The 19,792-nt window shown below is 43.0% G+C and overlaps 1 protein-coding gene across 3 annotated transcripts in view; it reads left to right on the forward strand.

Annotated features, from left to right (window-relative positions):
• The window catches only part of srgap1a (SLIT-ROBO Rho GTPase activating protein 1a), a 70,674-nt gene that overhangs the window by 12,788 nt on the left and 38,094 nt on the right, over positions 1 to 19,792 (forward strand). For all 3 annotated transcript variants that reach the window (XM_034535618.1, XM_034535616.1, XM_034535619.1), the window contains exon 2: positions 13,795 to 13,990. In XM_034535618.1, coding sequence (XP_034391509.1) covers positions 13,795 to 13,990 — 196 coding nt within the window. The remainder of the gene's footprint in view (positions 1 to 13,794; positions 13,991 to 19,792) is intronic.

A 19,792-nucleotide genomic window follows, 5' to 3' on the forward strand; every position in this document is an offset into this window, starting at 1 on the left:
TGCTTTGAAGTTTGGCTCTTGGCAACATTTCTGCGGCGTTTTCCTGTGGCTGTTGGAAAAGGCACTCCGCAAATGTCTGTGCTGGTGGAAATCAGCTTAAACATACTTATGTTTTTTTTTTTTTCTCTATTTTCTTCTACGGTGAAGATCGACTCAGCTAATTATATTGCCTTTTTAAATTTAATAACATGTAATATTTTTGTGAACAAGTGATACGTATTCATCTGTCCACAGTATCATATCAGTTAATCAGATTTGGCTTTGGGCACGCGCGTATTCACGGCCTGGGGAGTCCTTTCCTCCTGTGTATGAAATTATTCTTAAACCCTCAGCTCTCAGGCAAAGCCACTACCACTATCCTACACCTGCCCTTAATTCTCTACCCTCAATCTTCAATCCCAGCTTTAGCTCACCCCTCCATCCACCTCATTACTCTAACCCTCAACCCGCCCCTCTTAGCCCTAACCCCCGTGCCCTCAATCTCCGTCTGTGACCAGCCACACTGAAGGCCAGAGTCCCACTGATGCTCTTCCTTTGACATTCAGACCGATTTTAGAGAGGCGTGTGTGTGTTAGCCATGACATTTACCAACATCCAGGTAAACAGGGTTGGATACCTTGAAGCTGACTGAAGTGTTTGATTCACCTCTGTGGACAAAAGCAGGCAGACAGATTCTCACATTGTGTTGAGATTTCGTCAATTTGTACTCTTCATTTAATGTTCTCAGTGTATTAATACTGATATTGCTCTTTGCTTATTATCTCAATAACAACATTTGTTCTCACTCGCAGTTTAATAAAGACTGTATATTCCTGTGCATTTGTCCCATCATTTATTCACACAGAATGGTAACGATGCGCACACACGCACACACAGATCACTGAACAAACATTAATAGAGCCTATTAACACTTGCAGCGCTGCCGCACAACGATGTTGCTGTATTCTACTTGGAGTCTAATTTAAAGGCATTACCCTAGTAATCAATACTGCCTGTGTGTGGACACAGTGGGGTTTGTAAAAGTATTTTTTGAAAAAGCCTGACTGGTCTTGTGTGTCTGTCTCAGAGTATGCACAATAGCACACACTTTCAGCTGTGCTTTGTCTCTCTTTGCAGATAGGTCGTTTTTATCTTTTTTTTAAAGTAACCGTGTGTATTTTAAACGTGTCCCATGAAAAACTGAAAAGGAGACTGGGGTTGATTAAAATTTTTGAAAGTCATCTTCATGGATCCACCTTTTAGTATACCGTAAATTTAATTTGCTATAAAGAGAGCAACAGATGGAGGCTTTTGTACACAATCTAGAAAACACCCCATTGTTCGTGGAGTGAACATCGAAATGTGCAGTCCTGCTATTTTTCTATTGAACTCTTCTCCCACCAATGAAACTTTGCATACATCATGCAGAAAAGTTTGAGTATCTGCATTGTCTGTATTGTTAGTGCACCATTTGTAAGGGTCTTTGCACCATCAATACAGTGTCCTGTACTAAATAGTTAATTGTGTGTGTGTGTGTGTGTGTGTGTGTGTGTGTGTGTGTGTATACACACACACACAAATATATATATATATATATATATATATATATATATATATATATATATATATATATATATATATATATATATATATATATATATATATATTTTTTTTTTAGAATAATCATAGTCTGCTAGCAGCCTCAACAACAGACTGAAACTCCTCGGTCCTCAAACTGTTTTTTTCAGCTAATAACCGGCCTTGTGCCATTTTTGCCTTGTCCCATTCCTCTTGCTCCCTCTCTCTCCCCAGCGGGCTTGCAGCACATGTCTCGCTTCTGGAATTACAGGCCTGGTCCTGAATAGTGTGGTTGTTCCTCCTAAGTCCCCCCCCCAGCTTCTCTGCCGGCTTTAACCTATCAAAGGCCCAGAAACCACACATCCTGCGAAGTAATGTTTTTTTTCCTCTTTTTTTTTTTTGTGGCCGGGGGAGGGAAGGAAAGCACAGGCGTGGAGGGTGATGTTTTGCTTCGCTATACCGTACGAATCATGAAGGACTGGCTGATGTTTCTCATGTGGGGTATTTGTGATCCCCTCTGATGTCTGCCCTAATGTACTCCTCTGATGAAGTCTGAGGTTGGTTGCTGCTCTCTCCCTGGCGCACACGTGCATGCTGTCCAGAAGTTAAATCACTGACTCAACCCACAGAAAAACAATGAGCAGGGATCAAGCAACATATAAGTTAAGATGCATCTTTACCCTCCCTACTGTTGGACAATCACCCCCTACACAATATGATCTCATTTTAATGTACTATACATACAGGCTGTTGTGAGCTCAGGACATTTTGGAAGAAATATGCTCTGTATGTCAACATGTAGTCCAAAACTGGCATTTTTTTAAAAGTAGAGGTAAAGTGGTAGTGTGGACTAATTTAGATGTGTCCTTTTCTATCAGCGTGTTGATCCAAATGGCTCTAGGGTTGGTAGCATTGGTCAGCCTGTCGGTCCTCCACTTTGGTCCAGATTTAAATAATAATTCAATAATAATGCATTGTGGTACAGATATCCATGGTTTTGGCGAGCCTCTGATTTTTAATCTGGTGCCACCAGCAGGTCAAATGTTTCACTTATCCAATGAAACATCTCAACTTGTATGTGTTGGGTCGGCACAGAAGTTGGTAGACATTTGTTGTTCAAAAGCAATGCGTTCTTCTGAAAAAAGCAATTCTGCTGACTTTGAGCACAGCGACTGGGTCGACTTATTGTCACTGCCACTCAACGGTGCGCTTAATTCAATACCTGTAGATGACTGTCCTTAAAGGGAGATTGTGGATGTTCAGCACACGCGTTGGACTATATTCAGAAATACTGTTTTCATCCAGATGACCCCCGTTTTACACAGTGACGATGCAGGCTGTAACTGCATGACCAACCGTGATTAAGATCAAACCCAAAGTAGCTTGCTTGTTACTTTATTGCCTTCTTGTGTTTGTTTTCTTAAAGCCCAGGTTTGAACTTGCTCCTGCATTAACATATTTTTGAAGTTCACAGCCTCCCTTCATCTACTGATCTTTTCTTGGAGTCATTAAATAACGGATTAAGTTAATCATGGGCCTTTCTTTTTGCTGGTATTTGTTTTCATTAAGTTGACAGATGCAATATTTGAGCATGAGAATGAAAAATAGCCCCCAGGTATGATTCCCCTTCCTCCACTGAGGTAATAATTATAATTTGTTTCAGAGTTAACCCACTAACTCAACGGTTCTGATAAGTCTGAAGGGGCACATTAAGGAATGTGTTTATGGATATGGGGTCTACTAAGGGGGTCTGAGGCTTTTAAAGGGATCTCTGTGAAACTGGGACTAGTACCTCAGCTTCTGAGCAAGTACAATACACAATATAACTGTAGCTTAGTATCCTACATGGCATCCTTCTTCATTTGCTTTTTTGTGCTTTGCTTGTCAGCGATATTAGAAAACACTGTACTTGTAACTGAACGAAACACCTTGGTTTCGACTGCAGGGATGCAGTTTTCATTGGGTCAAAGTTCATAGGAAGTTGGTCGCACACACACACCACTACACTCGGAGACACAACTGTCTAGTATTTGTTGTCCATTGTACAGAAACAAAAAGGAAGATTTGCCACATCAAATGAAGAGGTGCATTAGTCTTCTTTTTATCTGTTGGCTGGGTGGTCCAGCTTTGTCTGACACCTCAGCTGTAGCTGTGTACGGTCATCTCCCCCTCTATACTTTCCTCTGGCCCATCGGTGCCACACTGTCCTGACTGTGGGAACACGTTGTCAACCCGAGCCGGCAGCGGCTCCAGCTGGTTGTGGGCCTGGTGTCCATCCCCAGCTCTGGTGTCTCCACGCTGCAATGTGGTAAGACAGACAAAAGAACATGCCTTTTTTAAAATAGAGGCGCACAAACACATCGGGGGAATAGACAGACAGATGGTGTAGAAGGCAGCTATGCAGATCGTCTGGTGTAGACAGACAGGCAGACGGACAATAGAGGCAGGTAGGGCAAACAGGCTGACAGCGTGAAAACAAACCAGGGATGTATCAGAGCACCAACCTTTCCAGTCACATGTGAAAGTTTAATATGTAAGCTGCAGTTGGTAATTTTTATAAAGATTGCTTTTTTCAAAAATCATATTTGCTCAAATTGTCACTATCACAAAACCCACTGTTTGGATCGTATTGTGGTTTTGAGTCACAGATCGGATCAGTAAGGGGAGAAAAAGAAAAGAGCAATGATCTTTCAGTTTTTTTGCTGCCAATACCGATTTCAGATCCTCGATGAGCTTTATCGACCATAACCTATAATATCTTTTTGCTTCTTTATGTGCTCCTATTGACAGTCTTAGATTCCACCGCGTGTGAAGCAAAACCAACCAGTCGGCGCCGAGGACGCTGTAACACAGCCGACAATCACTGCTAGTCAATTGTGATCAAACTGTCCAACCAGACAGCGCTGATCAAATATGAATCAAACGTATGAATTCAAAAGATCAAGAAAGATTCAGTGACATATTTTAGTGTAGCTGCAATAAGAGAACGCTCGCTCTGGCCGGTGGGCGGTGCTTTGTTTCGGCTCAGATGCTGACCACATCTTGGCCAGGTATCAATCTCTTCTCGTTTTTACTAATATGCAGAGTAGGTTTGCTTGTTATTTTATTTTTTTTTACACAGAGGCAGCCAAACTTGACTTACAGACCGAAGTAAGCAGCGTAACTGGAGGGCAGAGCGTGGCAGCTCCGAGTGCCATCTGAGGCTGTTGACGAGCCTGACCTGAGACCAAACTGTCCAGTGTGCAGTGGAGGGAGACGGGTGGAGAGCGGAGGTCAGGAGAGACACGCGAGAGTTGCCAACTGAGGGCTTGTTGATACCAGAGCTGTCAAACAGATTCTTCTCCCCCACTGGAAACGTCTCTAGTCTGGTGTGCATACCTGCAATGTAACATGCTCGGCCCCCCCACGCAGGTGCACACACACCACCCCTTCTACCCGTTGTGTGTTGAGAGTGTATGCAGGTGTGTGACTATTCATTTGTACACTCTCTTTCTCTCCTTCCCGCCTCCTTGGGGCCCATGAAGAGGGAGGGAATACGTCCACAGTCTCTTTAGAGACGACCCCACCTTCAAATGCTTTTCACCGCAGGCCACCGCCCGCCCATTCTTCAGGTTCATCTTTCAGAGTTTGTATTATTCAAGTCTCAGCCAGCACGCTTCAGTTTCCATTTGTTTACGGGGAGGGGTAGTAAATATTCCTACAGATGAAAGCGTGGGCTCCTCCGTTCCGGATGTTTCTCGTGTGACATCCTCTTTAAAGGCATTTATCGCTTCAGCTGTCCGACCGCAGAATTTTCATAGTATTGTTACCCCAAACAAACATCCGAACTGTAAGAGCTGTGGGCCTGCCCAGCCAAGTCTTTTGCATGAGATTAGCTTTGTTGAAAATGAGAGGCTGACTGGCTGTCTTGACATATGAGCTTCAGCCCTTTATCTCTTCCATCTCTAATATCCCCAAGCAAAAAGACAAAGGAAGGCCAGATACAAGGCGAGGTGTCACTTTTCATTTGGAAAAACAGTCGGTATATCAGAGGTGTATGTTCTGAGGAGTTTTCTAAATGCTAGTGCCTTTTGCCTGTACTGGTGTACAGATTGTGTGTCTTTGTCTTTCTTTCCCACACAAGCACCCACTCTGGTCCCGTTAGGGCAGCAGACAGAGCAGCTGGGTATGGTGAGAGATGAATGAGAAAAGTGGGTGAGGTCTGACCAAGAGACTGAAAGAGATCAATGTATTTCTCACAGATTATCTTTTCTCTGATGTTGAGCCACACAGATGTAACCTCTTCCCATCCTCTGCATTACACGTTCACATTTTTTAGCATCCTCAGTGTGAAAGTGAAGCAGCATCAATCATTTTGTCCCTCGTTCTATTTGTGATATCCTGCCGAAAATCTATTTTTCTCTTTTCACTCTCTCTGGCTCTGAAAAGTTTTCGCTTGCTTCTTTGCAGAGGACAGCAGCTGTGGTCTGCTTTGATTCACAGCAGTTACAAAAGGATTCCACTGGTGACCCACAGTTACAGCACAAAAAAGAGAGAATAAGCAAATTGTTCATAGAAAACTTTTCAAAGAGCTTCTGTTATGTAAAAGCCTTGCCACAGCAGTATTTTAAAAAGGCAAAATTTCACCAATCGCTGCGAAATAGTGAATGTTTTTGTGTGTAAGCAAAGTACATTTGCACAACCTTTTGATGTTAAATTCAGCTTTAGCGACCTATTGAGACACACATTTATGCCAATGACAAAAAAAAGCAAACCAGCTTCACAGTGCTGACAAAAAAGAAAGAAAAGAGGAATGGTTGGCAGGCCATTCTAAAGGAGCGATCGCTGGTATGAATATGCTTTTTAATAAACTGTTAACCTATTATCCTATCAGTGACCGTGATGACCAGCTTGCTAACTCAGAACTTTCTCCACCTGCTGCTGTCGAGTCCCAAAAACAAAAGATCCCAAGCAGGAGTAATTGGCCCATTACCAAGAAGTTAGCATTTAGTTTGCCAGATAACTATAGTAACTCAGCACCTTGCCATGCGAGTAGTCCCTATGTCACCAAGCTCCGCCTTTGTTTCACAGGCTCAGTATGTTCACAAAATGAAAGGGCCTAAGCATGAAAAGTATGAAGGGAACTTACTGAACAAAAGTATTAAAAGCAGAGTATACTATACAGCAGGAGCGACGTGAAACGTCTTTGTCGACACTTTGAGACTCATTTATATCGGCATGAGTCATTGCAGTCGATTGTTACTCCCGTGAATCCAAACCGTCTTCTATTTCTGCTCTTCAGGAAGGAGCAAGCTACAGAATGTTTCGCCCCACCTTACAAGCCTAAAGGTGAAGCACTTTAAGAATGTCAATGCATACATGCACGCGTATCTATGTGTAAGCATTAACACAAAAAAGTACACATCCAGCTCGCACCGAACTGATGTCCAGATCAAACCGAATGTCTCGATGTTAACCTGTAGCTGAACAAACGTGTGTGTGTGTGTGTCAAAGGAAATCATGATTTAAGTTCCCTAATAGGAGCTCACAGTCTCCCATCCTTGGCCGTTTGTATGTATGTGGCAGCAGTGAAACCAACAAACAAAGCTGCTAGCGCTGATAAGCTGCTGTAAAGCGCACCTCTTGTAAGTCACTTCACATGAGTAGCACCACATAAAATATCCCAAAGGACGTTGGTTCAACTCAGTGTTTTGAAAGAAGCAGAGGATTGTGGGCCAGGCTCTTTTCCACTGTGATTTAACAGTCGTTCCTTAGATCACCGTAGCCCACAGTCCATTGGAGCGCTCTGCGGTTTTGGAAGCTGCTAACATGTCAGTCAGATGTTGTAATGGGGGCCACATTGGCAGTCCTGTAACATTTGAGATAAAATGCTTCAGCAAAGCTGGCAGTATGCTGTGTGTAGTTTGGCTGTGTTTTATGTGATCAGAGGGAATCTGTTCAGCCTCGTTGGCCAGTCTGCATTACTTCAGTCCATTTCAACCAGAAATAGGGTTCGTCATCTTTATGTGTCAGCACAGAGGAGAAGAAGTTGGGATGAGTAAATAAATCTCAGTAGCAGTGATGTAATCTCAGTTGAAAACCACGCAGGAATCAGTGACCCATTCTAGCAGTCATGCCCCAGATGTAAGGCAGACGGGCCGGTCGGGTCCAACAGTGTCTTACATACCAAGCACATGACGAGCTTCTTACTGGTCCCACCAACGTAATGACGTCATCACAAGTCCTCCTTCACAAGGATGCCATGGGATTTCTATAGCTTTAGTCACTGCACAATGTGGTTGGGAAGTGTGTTGTGAGTAACTCACTTATTGGTCCCAATGAGTCAGGATGTCAAATGCAGAAACGTCTCATCCCGGAAACTTCAGTATCAGCTGGCGTGATAGTGAGTTAGCCTGGACCATGCTGCTGTTAGTTTAAAGGCCACTGTTGACTGAGGGCTATGGCTCAATGTGGTTAAAAATAACCGATAAAACAAGTTATAATTTACAGATCTGATGATTTTCTCACAGATGTTGTTCTTGAACCCATGTGTGAGAGAGGCTTATGCACAATTTTTTTTTCAAGAGCAGTGGTGTTGTCCTCCTCTAGTGACTGTTTTTTTTAAAGGCACTTTTTTTTAGTAGTATGATAGTACTCCACCTGTATTGGTCAAAAGACACTAGTCAGTGTTTGTGGTAGCGGTCCCTCAAGTGCCTCCCCAGCTGGCCCTGGGCCTGGCATGCGATATGTTGGGGATACAACACACCATGGCTGCTTAGTGGATCAATGCTGGTAAAGAGTCAGTCACCCTGCTGGCCTTTAGTTCACATCCATCTGCCTATTGTTGACAGTGTAGAGAGAGGGAGGGAGAGAGAAGGAATGGAGACTTTCAGGTGGCGAGAGAAGACGAGGGGTGGACGGAGGTTCAGGGTGCTTCCAGAAGTGTATTGTACATCTGTGATTGCTCAGGGATGGGTCTCGTTATTGGGAGTTTCTTGAACACTGAATGCATGGATTGTGCTGGTAGCCTCGTTGGCACAGGTGTGTGCCACGTGCTGCCATAGGCATGAGTCCAATTTAATTACTCCCACATTCCTAGCTATAATTCCTCCTGCATGTTCTCTTTATTATCTGATCTAAACATTTCTTCTTTTGTGCTGGCACATTAATTTATTTACATCAAGAAGCCATTCTTCACAGGCAGGAATGCAAATGAGTGTATAGTCTGTTTGAAAAGCTCCTTACAAAATGTGTACAATTAAATGTAAAACAGACCAAACAACAGATCCCTGGTTACCACAAGACTCAACATAAAAACAAACTCGCTGTGTATCGAGTTAGCTCCATGATCATTAGCAACGCAGCAGACCCATCTTTTACCAGTCCAATTTCTTGGATGAACCTACTTTTTTTTTATTTTTGCCATATGGCATCAATTTGTCAAAGATGCAAGATGATGAATGATTGGCCTGTTATGATTAGGTATAGCAGGAGAGCCTTGTTGGATTATCAGAATACTAAAAAGACTTCAGAGGAAGCTGTGTAGATGCTCAGCTCCTTTTTCCTGGCATGTGATCTCACTCCAGCTGTAATTGAAAGCTTGTGCTCTGCTAAAAAATGATCGTCCATTTCGCAATTACCTTTGATGGTATTTATCCTGTCTTGTATCCGTGGACAACTCCCCCAGTCCCAAACCCGAGATCTAAAGCAGATGGTGGGGCCGGGCACCCGATTGCATCATCCCTCCCCAGGCCTCAGCTGCTATTTCAGGTGCTGCTGATGAGCCACTCTGCATGTGCAGCACTGGGACTGATGTGGTACTGCATGTCCCACATAGCTGTTGGTGGAGAGAGAAACTTTGAGAAAGTAGAAATGTTGAGTCAGTCTTTGTCTTTTATGGTGCCCATTGAGGAACACGGAGCAGCACTCGGCATGAATAACGGATGCTTTTTAGAAGGATTGATTCATATCAAAGTTAATTGGGAGTATCAGGAGAGAGCATATTGTTGGGTTCAAGAGTGAAAGAAAAAAACAGATCTCTGTCGCCCTCTGACAGTTGGTGAGTTGTTTTTACCGAAGCCCAGTTTCTCGCTTTGTGCTTTGTAGGTCAACAACATTGGTCAGTTCCCATCCTGCTAACACAGCAGTTTCTTTGACAATAGAGCAGGCCTATCTGGCAAATCAGAAGCCATTCTTAACTGCAACTTTGGACATATTTGCCACCATGAATGGGGTTATGGGAAGTATGCCATGTGGCCTCCAAAGGAGCAATTGGATAACATCCAGTTCAGAAACAAAAGAGTCTTTGGTCCAAACTTATCGCCACAAAGATCCAAACAGCGCTCTCTCATTGTCTATATTCACATCATGTGCACTCCGAGCCTCATTGACTGGATGTCCTTCAGTCAGCTGGAATAGTTGCTGACAACTTTATAGGCCCTGCTTCAATTCTGCAAGTCGCTATCCACTCATGTCAACATGTACCGGATTATAGTTTTAAAAGTCTGTGGAGTTTTTTTATGCAGATTGTTTGCTTGAAATGTATATTGATAAGTAATTATTTTAAGGCAATATTACTCAATGGCTTCGTTTTCCATCTCGTAAAGTGTCATTTCTCAACACATTGCACAGGTGCTCTCATCTCCCCTCAGCTCCCCAGTTTGAAAGGGATCACAGAGGGCTTTGATGCCTACCCTACACACACACACACACACACACACACACACACACACACACAAATCCCTCGGCACAGAGACCTCCACACGTGTTTACCATACAGATGACCTCAGAACGACAGGAATGCATCTTGTATTAGTAGAGCGACACTCGCTATGACAGTAAGACGGATCAAACTCCGGTTTCCTGTGGTTAGAGGTCCTGTGTGCCGGTCTGGTCGTGTTAGTTCTGTAAGAAACCAATCAGACAGCTGATGTGGCCTGCAGCAGGGGATTCAGATGAAGCCTTGGTATGATCAAAGGGAGTCCTCAAACACTGAAGTAGCTTATTTATTCATTAAAATATTTGCCTGATGGATTAGATAACTTCTCTTATGTAATAGTCAGACCATAATTGACCTGCTGCAAAAATAAACTGCAATATGGCTTGAGCATACTTCTGATAAATTGCGGGGTTTAAAGACCAGTAATCAACGACATTTAGTGAAATAATGTCTTAACCTCTTGGTACTGAAAACAACATTTGACCATTTCTGTCTGTTCTGTTTGATCACACTCTTATATGTTGGCCCTTAGGCTGTGAACAAAGGTGTGTGTGTGTGTGTATATATATATATATTCCTGTTTTTAATTTTATTTATTTATTTTCATTTAACATTTAAGGCTGTGCACTGTATTTAAGTTTAAACATATTTAATTAATTTAGAAGATGCTGAATATATTTTTGTAATATGTAGGCACACCAATAAACGACTACTTATATTGCCACCGTCATCGCTGGTTTATGTTCATGACTACACTGAGGCAGATACACCTGACAATGACAAATAATAACTACTTTAATGGATTGGTTTTGTGATTGTTTTTCTTTATTGTGTGATTCTCTACTTTGAAATTCCAGGGATTTGGAGGCAACAGAAAGTTGCCTTCTGGTGCAGGCGTATGGAAAGCTGTTTTGAAACGCATTAATTTTGGTTTGAAAACGGGAAAAGGAAGGAAGCCTGAAATAGAGAGACGCATACTGTGGTCATGACCCCTGTTGGATCGGAGTTTTCTTCAACTAAAAAGTGTATTTTCACAACACATTCTAGTTTCAGGAGTTTTGAATTCCTCTATGCTTCAACTTGGTACGACATCTTCAACAGACAGTGTTTTTGGAAAATTAAAGATTAAATGAGTTACTGTGTGCAGTCAAGAACATAATTGTGTTAAATGACCCAGTACGCTCCTTTGTGTCAGACCCACGGTAGCTTTGTTTTAATCCCCACATCCTCTGGAGATGGAAGCAATTGCAAGCTCTACCCCTTCGTCAAAACGACCTGGTGGACTTTAATGCGCTCCCTCATTTCAAACAAACCTTGTTCTTAGTGCTCATTGTTGGCCTCCCAGTTTTGTTAATGTCCTGGTGTTCTTGAAGTTAAAGTTTTAAATTCTTGCTTGCAGTCAAGCCTCCGCTTTGCTGTTGAAATCCCATCGTCCACGTTAACGATATTCGTGGTGCACTGAGTTTAACTGCTGTAATAAGCATTTTATACTTGGATTTAGTATTGCTGAGACGCCTTCTCTTTTGTTCCGTCTGTCTCTGTCTAAGTGGTTGATTCTCGTGCGAGTGCCAGAAGGAAGGAGCTGCTACTTACTCGACGGAAATCGTGAATTTATCAAGATTGTGAAAAGACTTAATACTGATGAATGGCCCTTTGGTAATTTGATTACGGCATTAGGGACGCGTGCCCATGCACATACACACAAATGCAGCTCTCACTCGTCGTTGACTGGAAGCTTTCTAATCGACTCGGCAGTAGATTGGACACGAAGTAGCTCGACGTATTGAACTATTGATGGCATCCCATAAAGGTTCTCAGGGGATCTTACAAAGGCATTTGTTGCGGTCTAATTGTCTCGTCAAAAACGTATCTTTTGTTTCAGTCCACTCTACTTCCTTATTAATTAGAGTATTCATTAAGCAGCAGGTTGGCCCGATTCTTGATTCAGAGTCTTCACTGTTGTGGTTTCCATAGCTCTTGTTTAATTAAGTCTCTAGTTCAAGTGATGTTGACGACACAATCTGAGGTGTACCATGGAAATCTACTCATTGTCCTTTATAGGCTCCTTAGGTGGTCAGGCGGAGTGTTATTGCCATAAATAGAAAAGTACACAATTACAAGAGCAACTGCACAAGATTTTTTTAATGTTACACTTAGAGCGACTGCTACACAAGCAGACCACAAACAGTAAGTTGGGAACCGTGTGTTGTGAGCCGCATGTGTCAGCAGTGACACAGATCTCACAGTCATCAAATGAGGGAAAATAGTCTGTTCCCAAATGTGCCACAAAAACAGTGACGGACAAACGATGACAAACTAAATCAGACCACTACGTTGCGTCTTTCCCGAAGCTGGACATTTTGGCTGAGCAGCTAATCCGGAGCTGGAAGACTGCGATATAAGACGGGGTTATCCCTCCATTGGACACTTGGTTATGATCATTTCTCTGAAGAAATGATTCCTCCCACTTATTGTTGTACATTTAACTGTTAATAGTTCAAGCACTGCTAATACTCCTGCACTGCACTTGGCTTTCCTCCTAAGAAAGGTGATCATTGCCTAAGAAATCAAACACTCAAATACATTATCAATACCACGTTGGTTTTAAGTGAGGACAATAAGATGCACATTAATTTGTGCACTGAGAAATGATCCTCGTCCTGTTCAGCTGATCATATTACGGCAAAGAAGCAATTAAGACCTCTTTTTTAAGTTTAACTTTTTATAATGGCACCTGGTCCAGAGAGTTGTACAAATATTTTGTGAATTGAGTGTGTTTTTGTTGTTAATTTGAGAGATCTCTCTGTGCCCCTCTATTGGTGTTCGTGTGGCTCTAAGTCACCTCGTTAATCTGTTTCCTCTGCTGTTGATGTCTGGCCAAGGCTGCCTTCCATTAGGAGAAATCCATTATACATGGTCCTGGCCAGAGACGGTGTGTGCGTGTGTGTGCGTGTGTGTGCGTGTGTGTGCGTGTGTGCGTGTGTGTGTGTGTGTGTGTGTGTGTGTCCAGTTTTTCATGCTGAAGATTTCAATGAGGAGTGCTCTAACGGGCGTCATTCCTCAAAGGACCTCGGAGGGTAATTTACCTGCAACCTGTTTAAGTGAGGCCTGCTGTTGCACCTCCGCTTTCATAAGTGGCTTGGGTTTTCAGTCTCAGGCACTGGCCAGGGTGTGTGGGTGTGTTGGGAATCAGGTTTCATTCATCCTGGAGATATTTCCAGCCTTAACGAAACACCTGAGGCCAGTTATGCTAACCTCAGATCTTTACAAGCATTCAGAAGACCTATAACTGAAGGATAATAAGCTGCAGTGGGCCATTGCATCTGTTGCAATTATAACCCATGATAACTGCCACATTGAATCCTCTGTAGCTCGTTGATGTCCGTGAGTTGGCCAAACTAAAACGTAAAACTTGTCCCGATGGCTTTCTACACTCTTCACTACAATACTTGTGCCGATGGAACAACGCTGTGTAATTTATCATCCTCCAGCTTCTGGATGCATTCTAATCTATTTGTTGCCTTCCTTGGTCTTCTCAGAGATCCGGGCCCAGTTGGTGGAACAGCAGAAATGTCTGGACCAGCAGACGGAGATGAGGGTCCAGCTGCTGCAGGACCTCCAGGATTTCTTCAGGAAGAAGGCCGAGATTGAGATGGAATACTCCAGAAACCTGGAGAAACTGGCCGAACGCTTCATGGCAAAGACGCGCAGCACCAAGGATCACCAGCAGTACAAGTGAGGAGATGCCGTCTGTGCTCAGTTTGTTTATGATGTCATCCTGGCTTTTAGCCCAGTATGTCGCATTGACTGAGCCGGAGAGCTTTTATGTGTGATCTATCCTGGCGTTTTATTTAGTTTCACATGTGCCACAGTGCAGTTTTGATCTCTATTGAAAATCACAAAGTTTGAAAAACAAAACAACACTGTTTCAATTTAAGATATGCATGCAGTGCAATGTGTATTTACATTTTGATTCTATACTTGGGACATCATTCAGTCACTGCTGAAGAAGCATTTAGTTTCGATACGCTTGCCCTATTTGTGGATGCTCGCTGAGACCAGAACAATGTTGCCATGTATTTTAGAAAAAAACACATGAGAAGTGGAGGTAGAAACTAAGCCTTGAATTTAATTTGGTCTTTGTCTCGTAGACCTCTCCTCCCATAACCTGGCTGAGGTACATATGGAGGGAAAAGAGATTATTTATCAAACTGATGAAACTCTCCTTCGGTCTTCATGGCGCATCACAGCTTGACTGAGCCTTTTTGACTAAATTAAGCGTGCTGTAGTTTTTGGCCGTATTGCACTGTAGGAGTCTCTGCTCACGGGAAACGCTGGCATTAGCATATTGTTTGAGCTTGTGGTGGGAATGAAAATATAACGAATGTTTGTCCTCGCCATCTGCAAATAGCCCTTGCGCTCTGTCTGCAGCTCCAATGGCTCTAGCAGCTGTGTGTGTGACTGGTGAAGGGACTCTGGTATGGCGCTCTGTGGTTTTTATCGCGTGATGTACAGTCTGGTCACTTCATTCACAGTGTAAACATTTGGCAAGTGACTAGGAGCATATTTTCCTTTAAGTCAATACAAGACTTTTGAATAACGTTAAAAACCTTCCTGTGGGTTTTAAATAATTTGGCCTATATTTTTATACTCTCATAAACGCCACTCGTACAGTGAGGCATCTGTGCGCTTTATATTCTCAACGTTGTTTTCATTGGACAGACTTATTTGTGGCTTTTCTCTCTGTACCCTAAAGTCACTATTAATATGACGGGTCAGTTAGGCGGAGCTGCAAAAGTGCTAAAATGAGGAGCTAAATCTGTGGGTAATTAGCCCCGAATAACTGCATTCAAAAGGGGGCCACTGCCATCGCTGTCATTCTTTAAATCTAGTTTACATAATCGATGTTGTGTTGACAAGATGTCATTCTAACGGTCTAAGAGTGCATTAATATTCACAATGTGTGCTGTGCCTCTGCTGGTGGAGGGGAAATGTTTGTTCTATTGCACCACAAATACATTATACAGGCGTAAATCTGCTTTTGTCTGCTATGCTCCTTCCAGCCAGGTAAAGTTGTTGACTCTGTAGGAGTTCAGCCCAGAATCCTCTACAGGAGTGAGATGGAGAGCTGGTGTTCGTCAGAAAGCACAGCCTTTGAGCCACCTGTTGGAGTGTTGCATTAGCGCTCTGCTGGAGAGCAATTCATCTTTCTTAAGGGGAAGAGCGCTGTGTTGAGCTGTACTTCAATACAGATGGATGTTTTTAAAGACGCATTCTTATTATAATTTTATTACACCCGGTTTGAAGGGAGACATCGAGAGCAGATTAACAAACTGAGTGATGGCCTGTGAAAATAGCCTGCTGTCTCCTTTTTTATTAATAGTGCCTATTTCTTGTGATAATATGCCCAGTCTAAACACACTAGTGTGTTTGCCACATTGAGAAGATACTGCTGTTTGTTCTGCTGCAGGTTAGTCTCCACTTGTTTGCGAAAGCCCATTTTAACATCCAGCTTCTTTGCCAAAAACACTCTGTAAATACAGTATTATAGTATCAGTTAAATACTTTCTTATGAAAATACCTTTTTCATGTGGATTGTATTCCCCCGCTTCATTACCACCAGCGGTAAAAAGAAAAATACAAAGAGTCCCAGTTGAAATTATAACGATAATTAGGTATTCGAAAGTCGAGTCAGGAAATTCTACAGCACACAAGCTGTTCGACATTATGTTCAAAATGCAACATGTCTGTGTGAGCTGTTAATAAAAACCTTATAGCATCCAGGATGTCAGGCAACGCTGCAGATACATATATGGGTTTGTATATGAATGGCTGTTAATGAGTCAGGAAAAAGTTCAATTCTACTAAGTTCAAGTCTACGAGTGTCTTCCTGTTTCCTTCCTGTGAGAAAACAAAACAAACCCACATCTTGGTGTCCAGGCTGTGGGAGAGCCATTCACTCCGGCCTGCCATGTCCATTTGTGTTTTAGTGGCTACACACACACACACACACACACACACACACACACACACACACACACACACACACACACACACACACACACACACACGCGGACACACACACACACACACGCGGACACACACACACACACACGCGGACACACAGGAACAAATGTGGGCAAACATTCTCCTCCGTCTCTTTCGCTCGTTCTTAAACACACACTCATGCACACAACCAAATACTGTATTATGCAAAGTGTGTTTAGGGAGGGACATGGAGATGGTGAGCAGATTAATCATTGAATCATGTATACTGCCAAGGAAACTGCTGCGATAATCTTAATCGGCGCCTTTTATCCAGAATTAAGTGTCTACTTCAAGGACTTCCTATCTTTGCCTGTGAGGATAAAGAGAAGCTGTAGAACATGCTGTGGCGGCATACTGTATTTTTGCCAGACATTAACAATCTGCACCGCATTGAGCGTGACTGGCAAAGAATAAAATGGAATGAAGTTAAACACCATTTGTTACTCACAGTACTACTTGATTAGAATTATTAATTAGGCTTTGGCACCCTGCGGCATGCTCTTACATTTCAAACTTGAACCTTTCTTTACTTGATATTCTTGTCTCAAATCAGACCGGCAGTGATCACTTTGGTACAGTAGCAACTGTATGATTCCTCTGCAGGTGAACGCCACTCACTGTGCTGCAGCAATAGAAGTCGTCCCGGAGGTTCATTAATGAGCGATGTTATCGGTTAGGAGAGGACTTTGCCATTTTGCCTCCGATGCTGATGAGGGCTCCTGTTTTGGAAACCCTGCATACTGAAGTGGTGCTTATCCTTCATTGTCAGCATCCTGCTGCTGTAAAATAAAGCATGTTGAAGTTTACTCGGTGACTCCTAATTTTTTAACGGCATGAATGGACAGAAAACAAACACACATTTATAGGAGCCAGTGAGTTGCTAACAAGTTATTTTTCCTCACTCGTCTCCCCCTGCCTGTCCTGGACATTAGTTTTCCCTTTCATACCTGTGTTCTTAGCCCCTCGGGGGTCCCGCCTGTCTGTCTGTGAGTCTGTCTGACCCAGTTCCTGCCCTGGCTGAGGGGGAAATGATGACATTGAGAGATTTTCCTGCCATTATGAGGGGTTAGCAACTCCCAGAGGTTATTTTGTCGTCACGGCCGATGTCGGTCCCCTCCCCTCATAGTAGATTGGTTGCTTAGTATAAACTATTAGAGTAGTCTTTAATAATAAAAGGGTGTGCTTGATACTTAAGATTTGCTCTATAATCTTCTGCAAAAACCTTTCATGAAATTTATCTTAATTAATTGAAGTTTTATTTTTTTAGACTTGGTTACATGTTCTTGCCCTCGCTCACACAACCATCAAATGTACTTCAGAATGAACACTAACAAACCAAAGTTTACTAGATTATGGGTCAATAGATTTGGTAAACACACGTCTCTCACTTGTTTCTTCTTGGTTTCGTTGTTTTCTGTTTTCCCACTTGTAGCTCTGCCGGTGGCTGAAGTCCCCGTCGCACTGGAGAGCATTAATGCTTTTGTTCGTTTACAGTTTCTGGGTGGACTTCACAATAGTTATGCAGAACAAAATAATATAAATAATAAATAATATTTTTTTATAAATACATTTTGTGTCCGTTGCCCTCCTCAAAGCCGCAAACCGTGACTTCAAACGTCTACTCCGTAGGGCTCATAACGCCGCTAGACACACCGGCAGCTAATCGCTCCAATGACGGCTGCTTCCTCCACTTGTCGGCAGGAGTAGAATTATAAAACAGCTGGTATTATAGAGAAACTTTCTTGGTTCTTGTTGTTCTGAGTTTGCACTCATGGTTGAATGCACTTATCGTAAGTCGCTTTGGATAAAAGCGTCAGCTAAATGACATGTAATGTAATGTAGTGTAGTCAGTTATCCATGTTGAATTAACCTGGTAGACGATCGATAATCAAGGCTGTTGGTTTTTCTTCCGGAAGAGGGTCGCGTGATTAGGGAATCGGGGAAGGACACGTCGTGACTACATGGCTTTAAAACTCCGTAGCAAAAGATATGCATACATTTTTTTTAAAGAAATTGCTTTTATTTTATTCTTTGACTCTTTGACAGTGTGCATGGATGTGTGATGCTGTGTCCAGCAGTCCCGCTGCTATAGCTCTGGGGCCGCTCCACTTATTTTCTCCTTTTCCAGCCTTCTCTTCCTTAGCACGTGTCCTGTAGCCCGGGCATGTGCCATCAGTACATCGCTTATCTTTTAGCTAAATCTGTTTCTTCATCCACTTCCAGGTGTCTTCGAAGAGCGCCTGTGCTCTCTGATGTTTTCCATGTTAGCGTGTTTGGCCTTGCCTTATGAAATGTAGTTTGCTTCCTGTTTTTGCAGTCTCAGGGAACATTTCAGCTGGTTGGAATGTTTGTCAGTTATTCATTTTAAGAAATACTTCTTTTTCTCCCCTCTTGCAGCAAATGGGTTGAATGCTAGTTCAGGGCTGGCTCGCTGTGAGTGAGTGCACAGTTTCACCTGTTGTGTTGACGAGTCTCTGCTAACTAACCTTGTGAGGAGAGGCGAGTCTACATATGGTTCCTGCAAGACTTGACCCCGGACCCACCTTAACACCTCTCCATAATATGCACACACTCGTATTCTGTGCTGCGCTTTACAGGCAGGAGGAATGTTATAGGTTACCCCAGAGGAAGTCAGCCTGCAGGGCTAATGCAGGGCCTCAGCGTGCTCTGGCCTGGACAATGTCCTACAGTTAGCTTGAAAGCAGCCGGCACACAGCACAGGAAACAGCTCTCATGCTCCACTATTTCTCTCCTTTTTTTCTTCTTTTTTTTAACCCAGATCTCTATCTTTCCCCTTTTGCTGTGACGTCTGCTCCCTTGCTTGTCTGTCGTCGGCTGTCACATTTCGCACATTCTACTTTTCAACTTAAAATACATCCACGGCATCTCTAACTTTATTCCACTAAGTGTATTTAAAGCCTGTGGCACGCTCTTCCCTGGTTGAAGGAAGTCAGCTTGGTTAAGAGCATTGCAAGAGCACTGCCCCAGAAATGTCACTGATACAAAGTATTTCCAACTTGACTGCGTAGTTCATGTGATATATGGAGAGCTTTTTAGGGCCAGAACCAGCAGTATGTGGGTCATTTAACATCAAGGGAGGCCTATGACGCACCTCGCTTCTGCTTTTGTAACAGGTCCTGGTGCACTTGTGCTGCTCGTAGACCCCCTGCTAGTGGAGGAACTGCCACAATCTCATTGCAAAAAAGACAAATATGGTCTAAAGTAATTTGAGCTGAGACACACGGAAAGGTGTTGAAATGCACCGACACAAACCATAAACATGATCAGCTTATCTGTGAAGCGGGTTTTCAGTCGGTGGCGGTGTGTGTTCTTGTTTATTCGTGCATTGCACATTGTGACTCAACAGACGAGAAAATGCAGTCATCAAAACGTTCTGCACAACCAATTCTCTCCCAAACACTGATTGCTTCCTCTTAATCCTTGTTAACATTTAGGAAATTACACGGATATATATATTAATGTTCCACA

This window comes from Cyclopterus lumpus, chromosome 6, assembly GCF_009769545.1.
Source record: "Cyclopterus lumpus isolate fCycLum1 chromosome 6, fCycLum1.pri, whole genome shotgun sequence".
Taxonomy (NCBI): domain Eukaryota; kingdom Metazoa; phylum Chordata; class Actinopteri; order Perciformes; family Cyclopteridae; genus Cyclopterus; species Cyclopterus lumpus.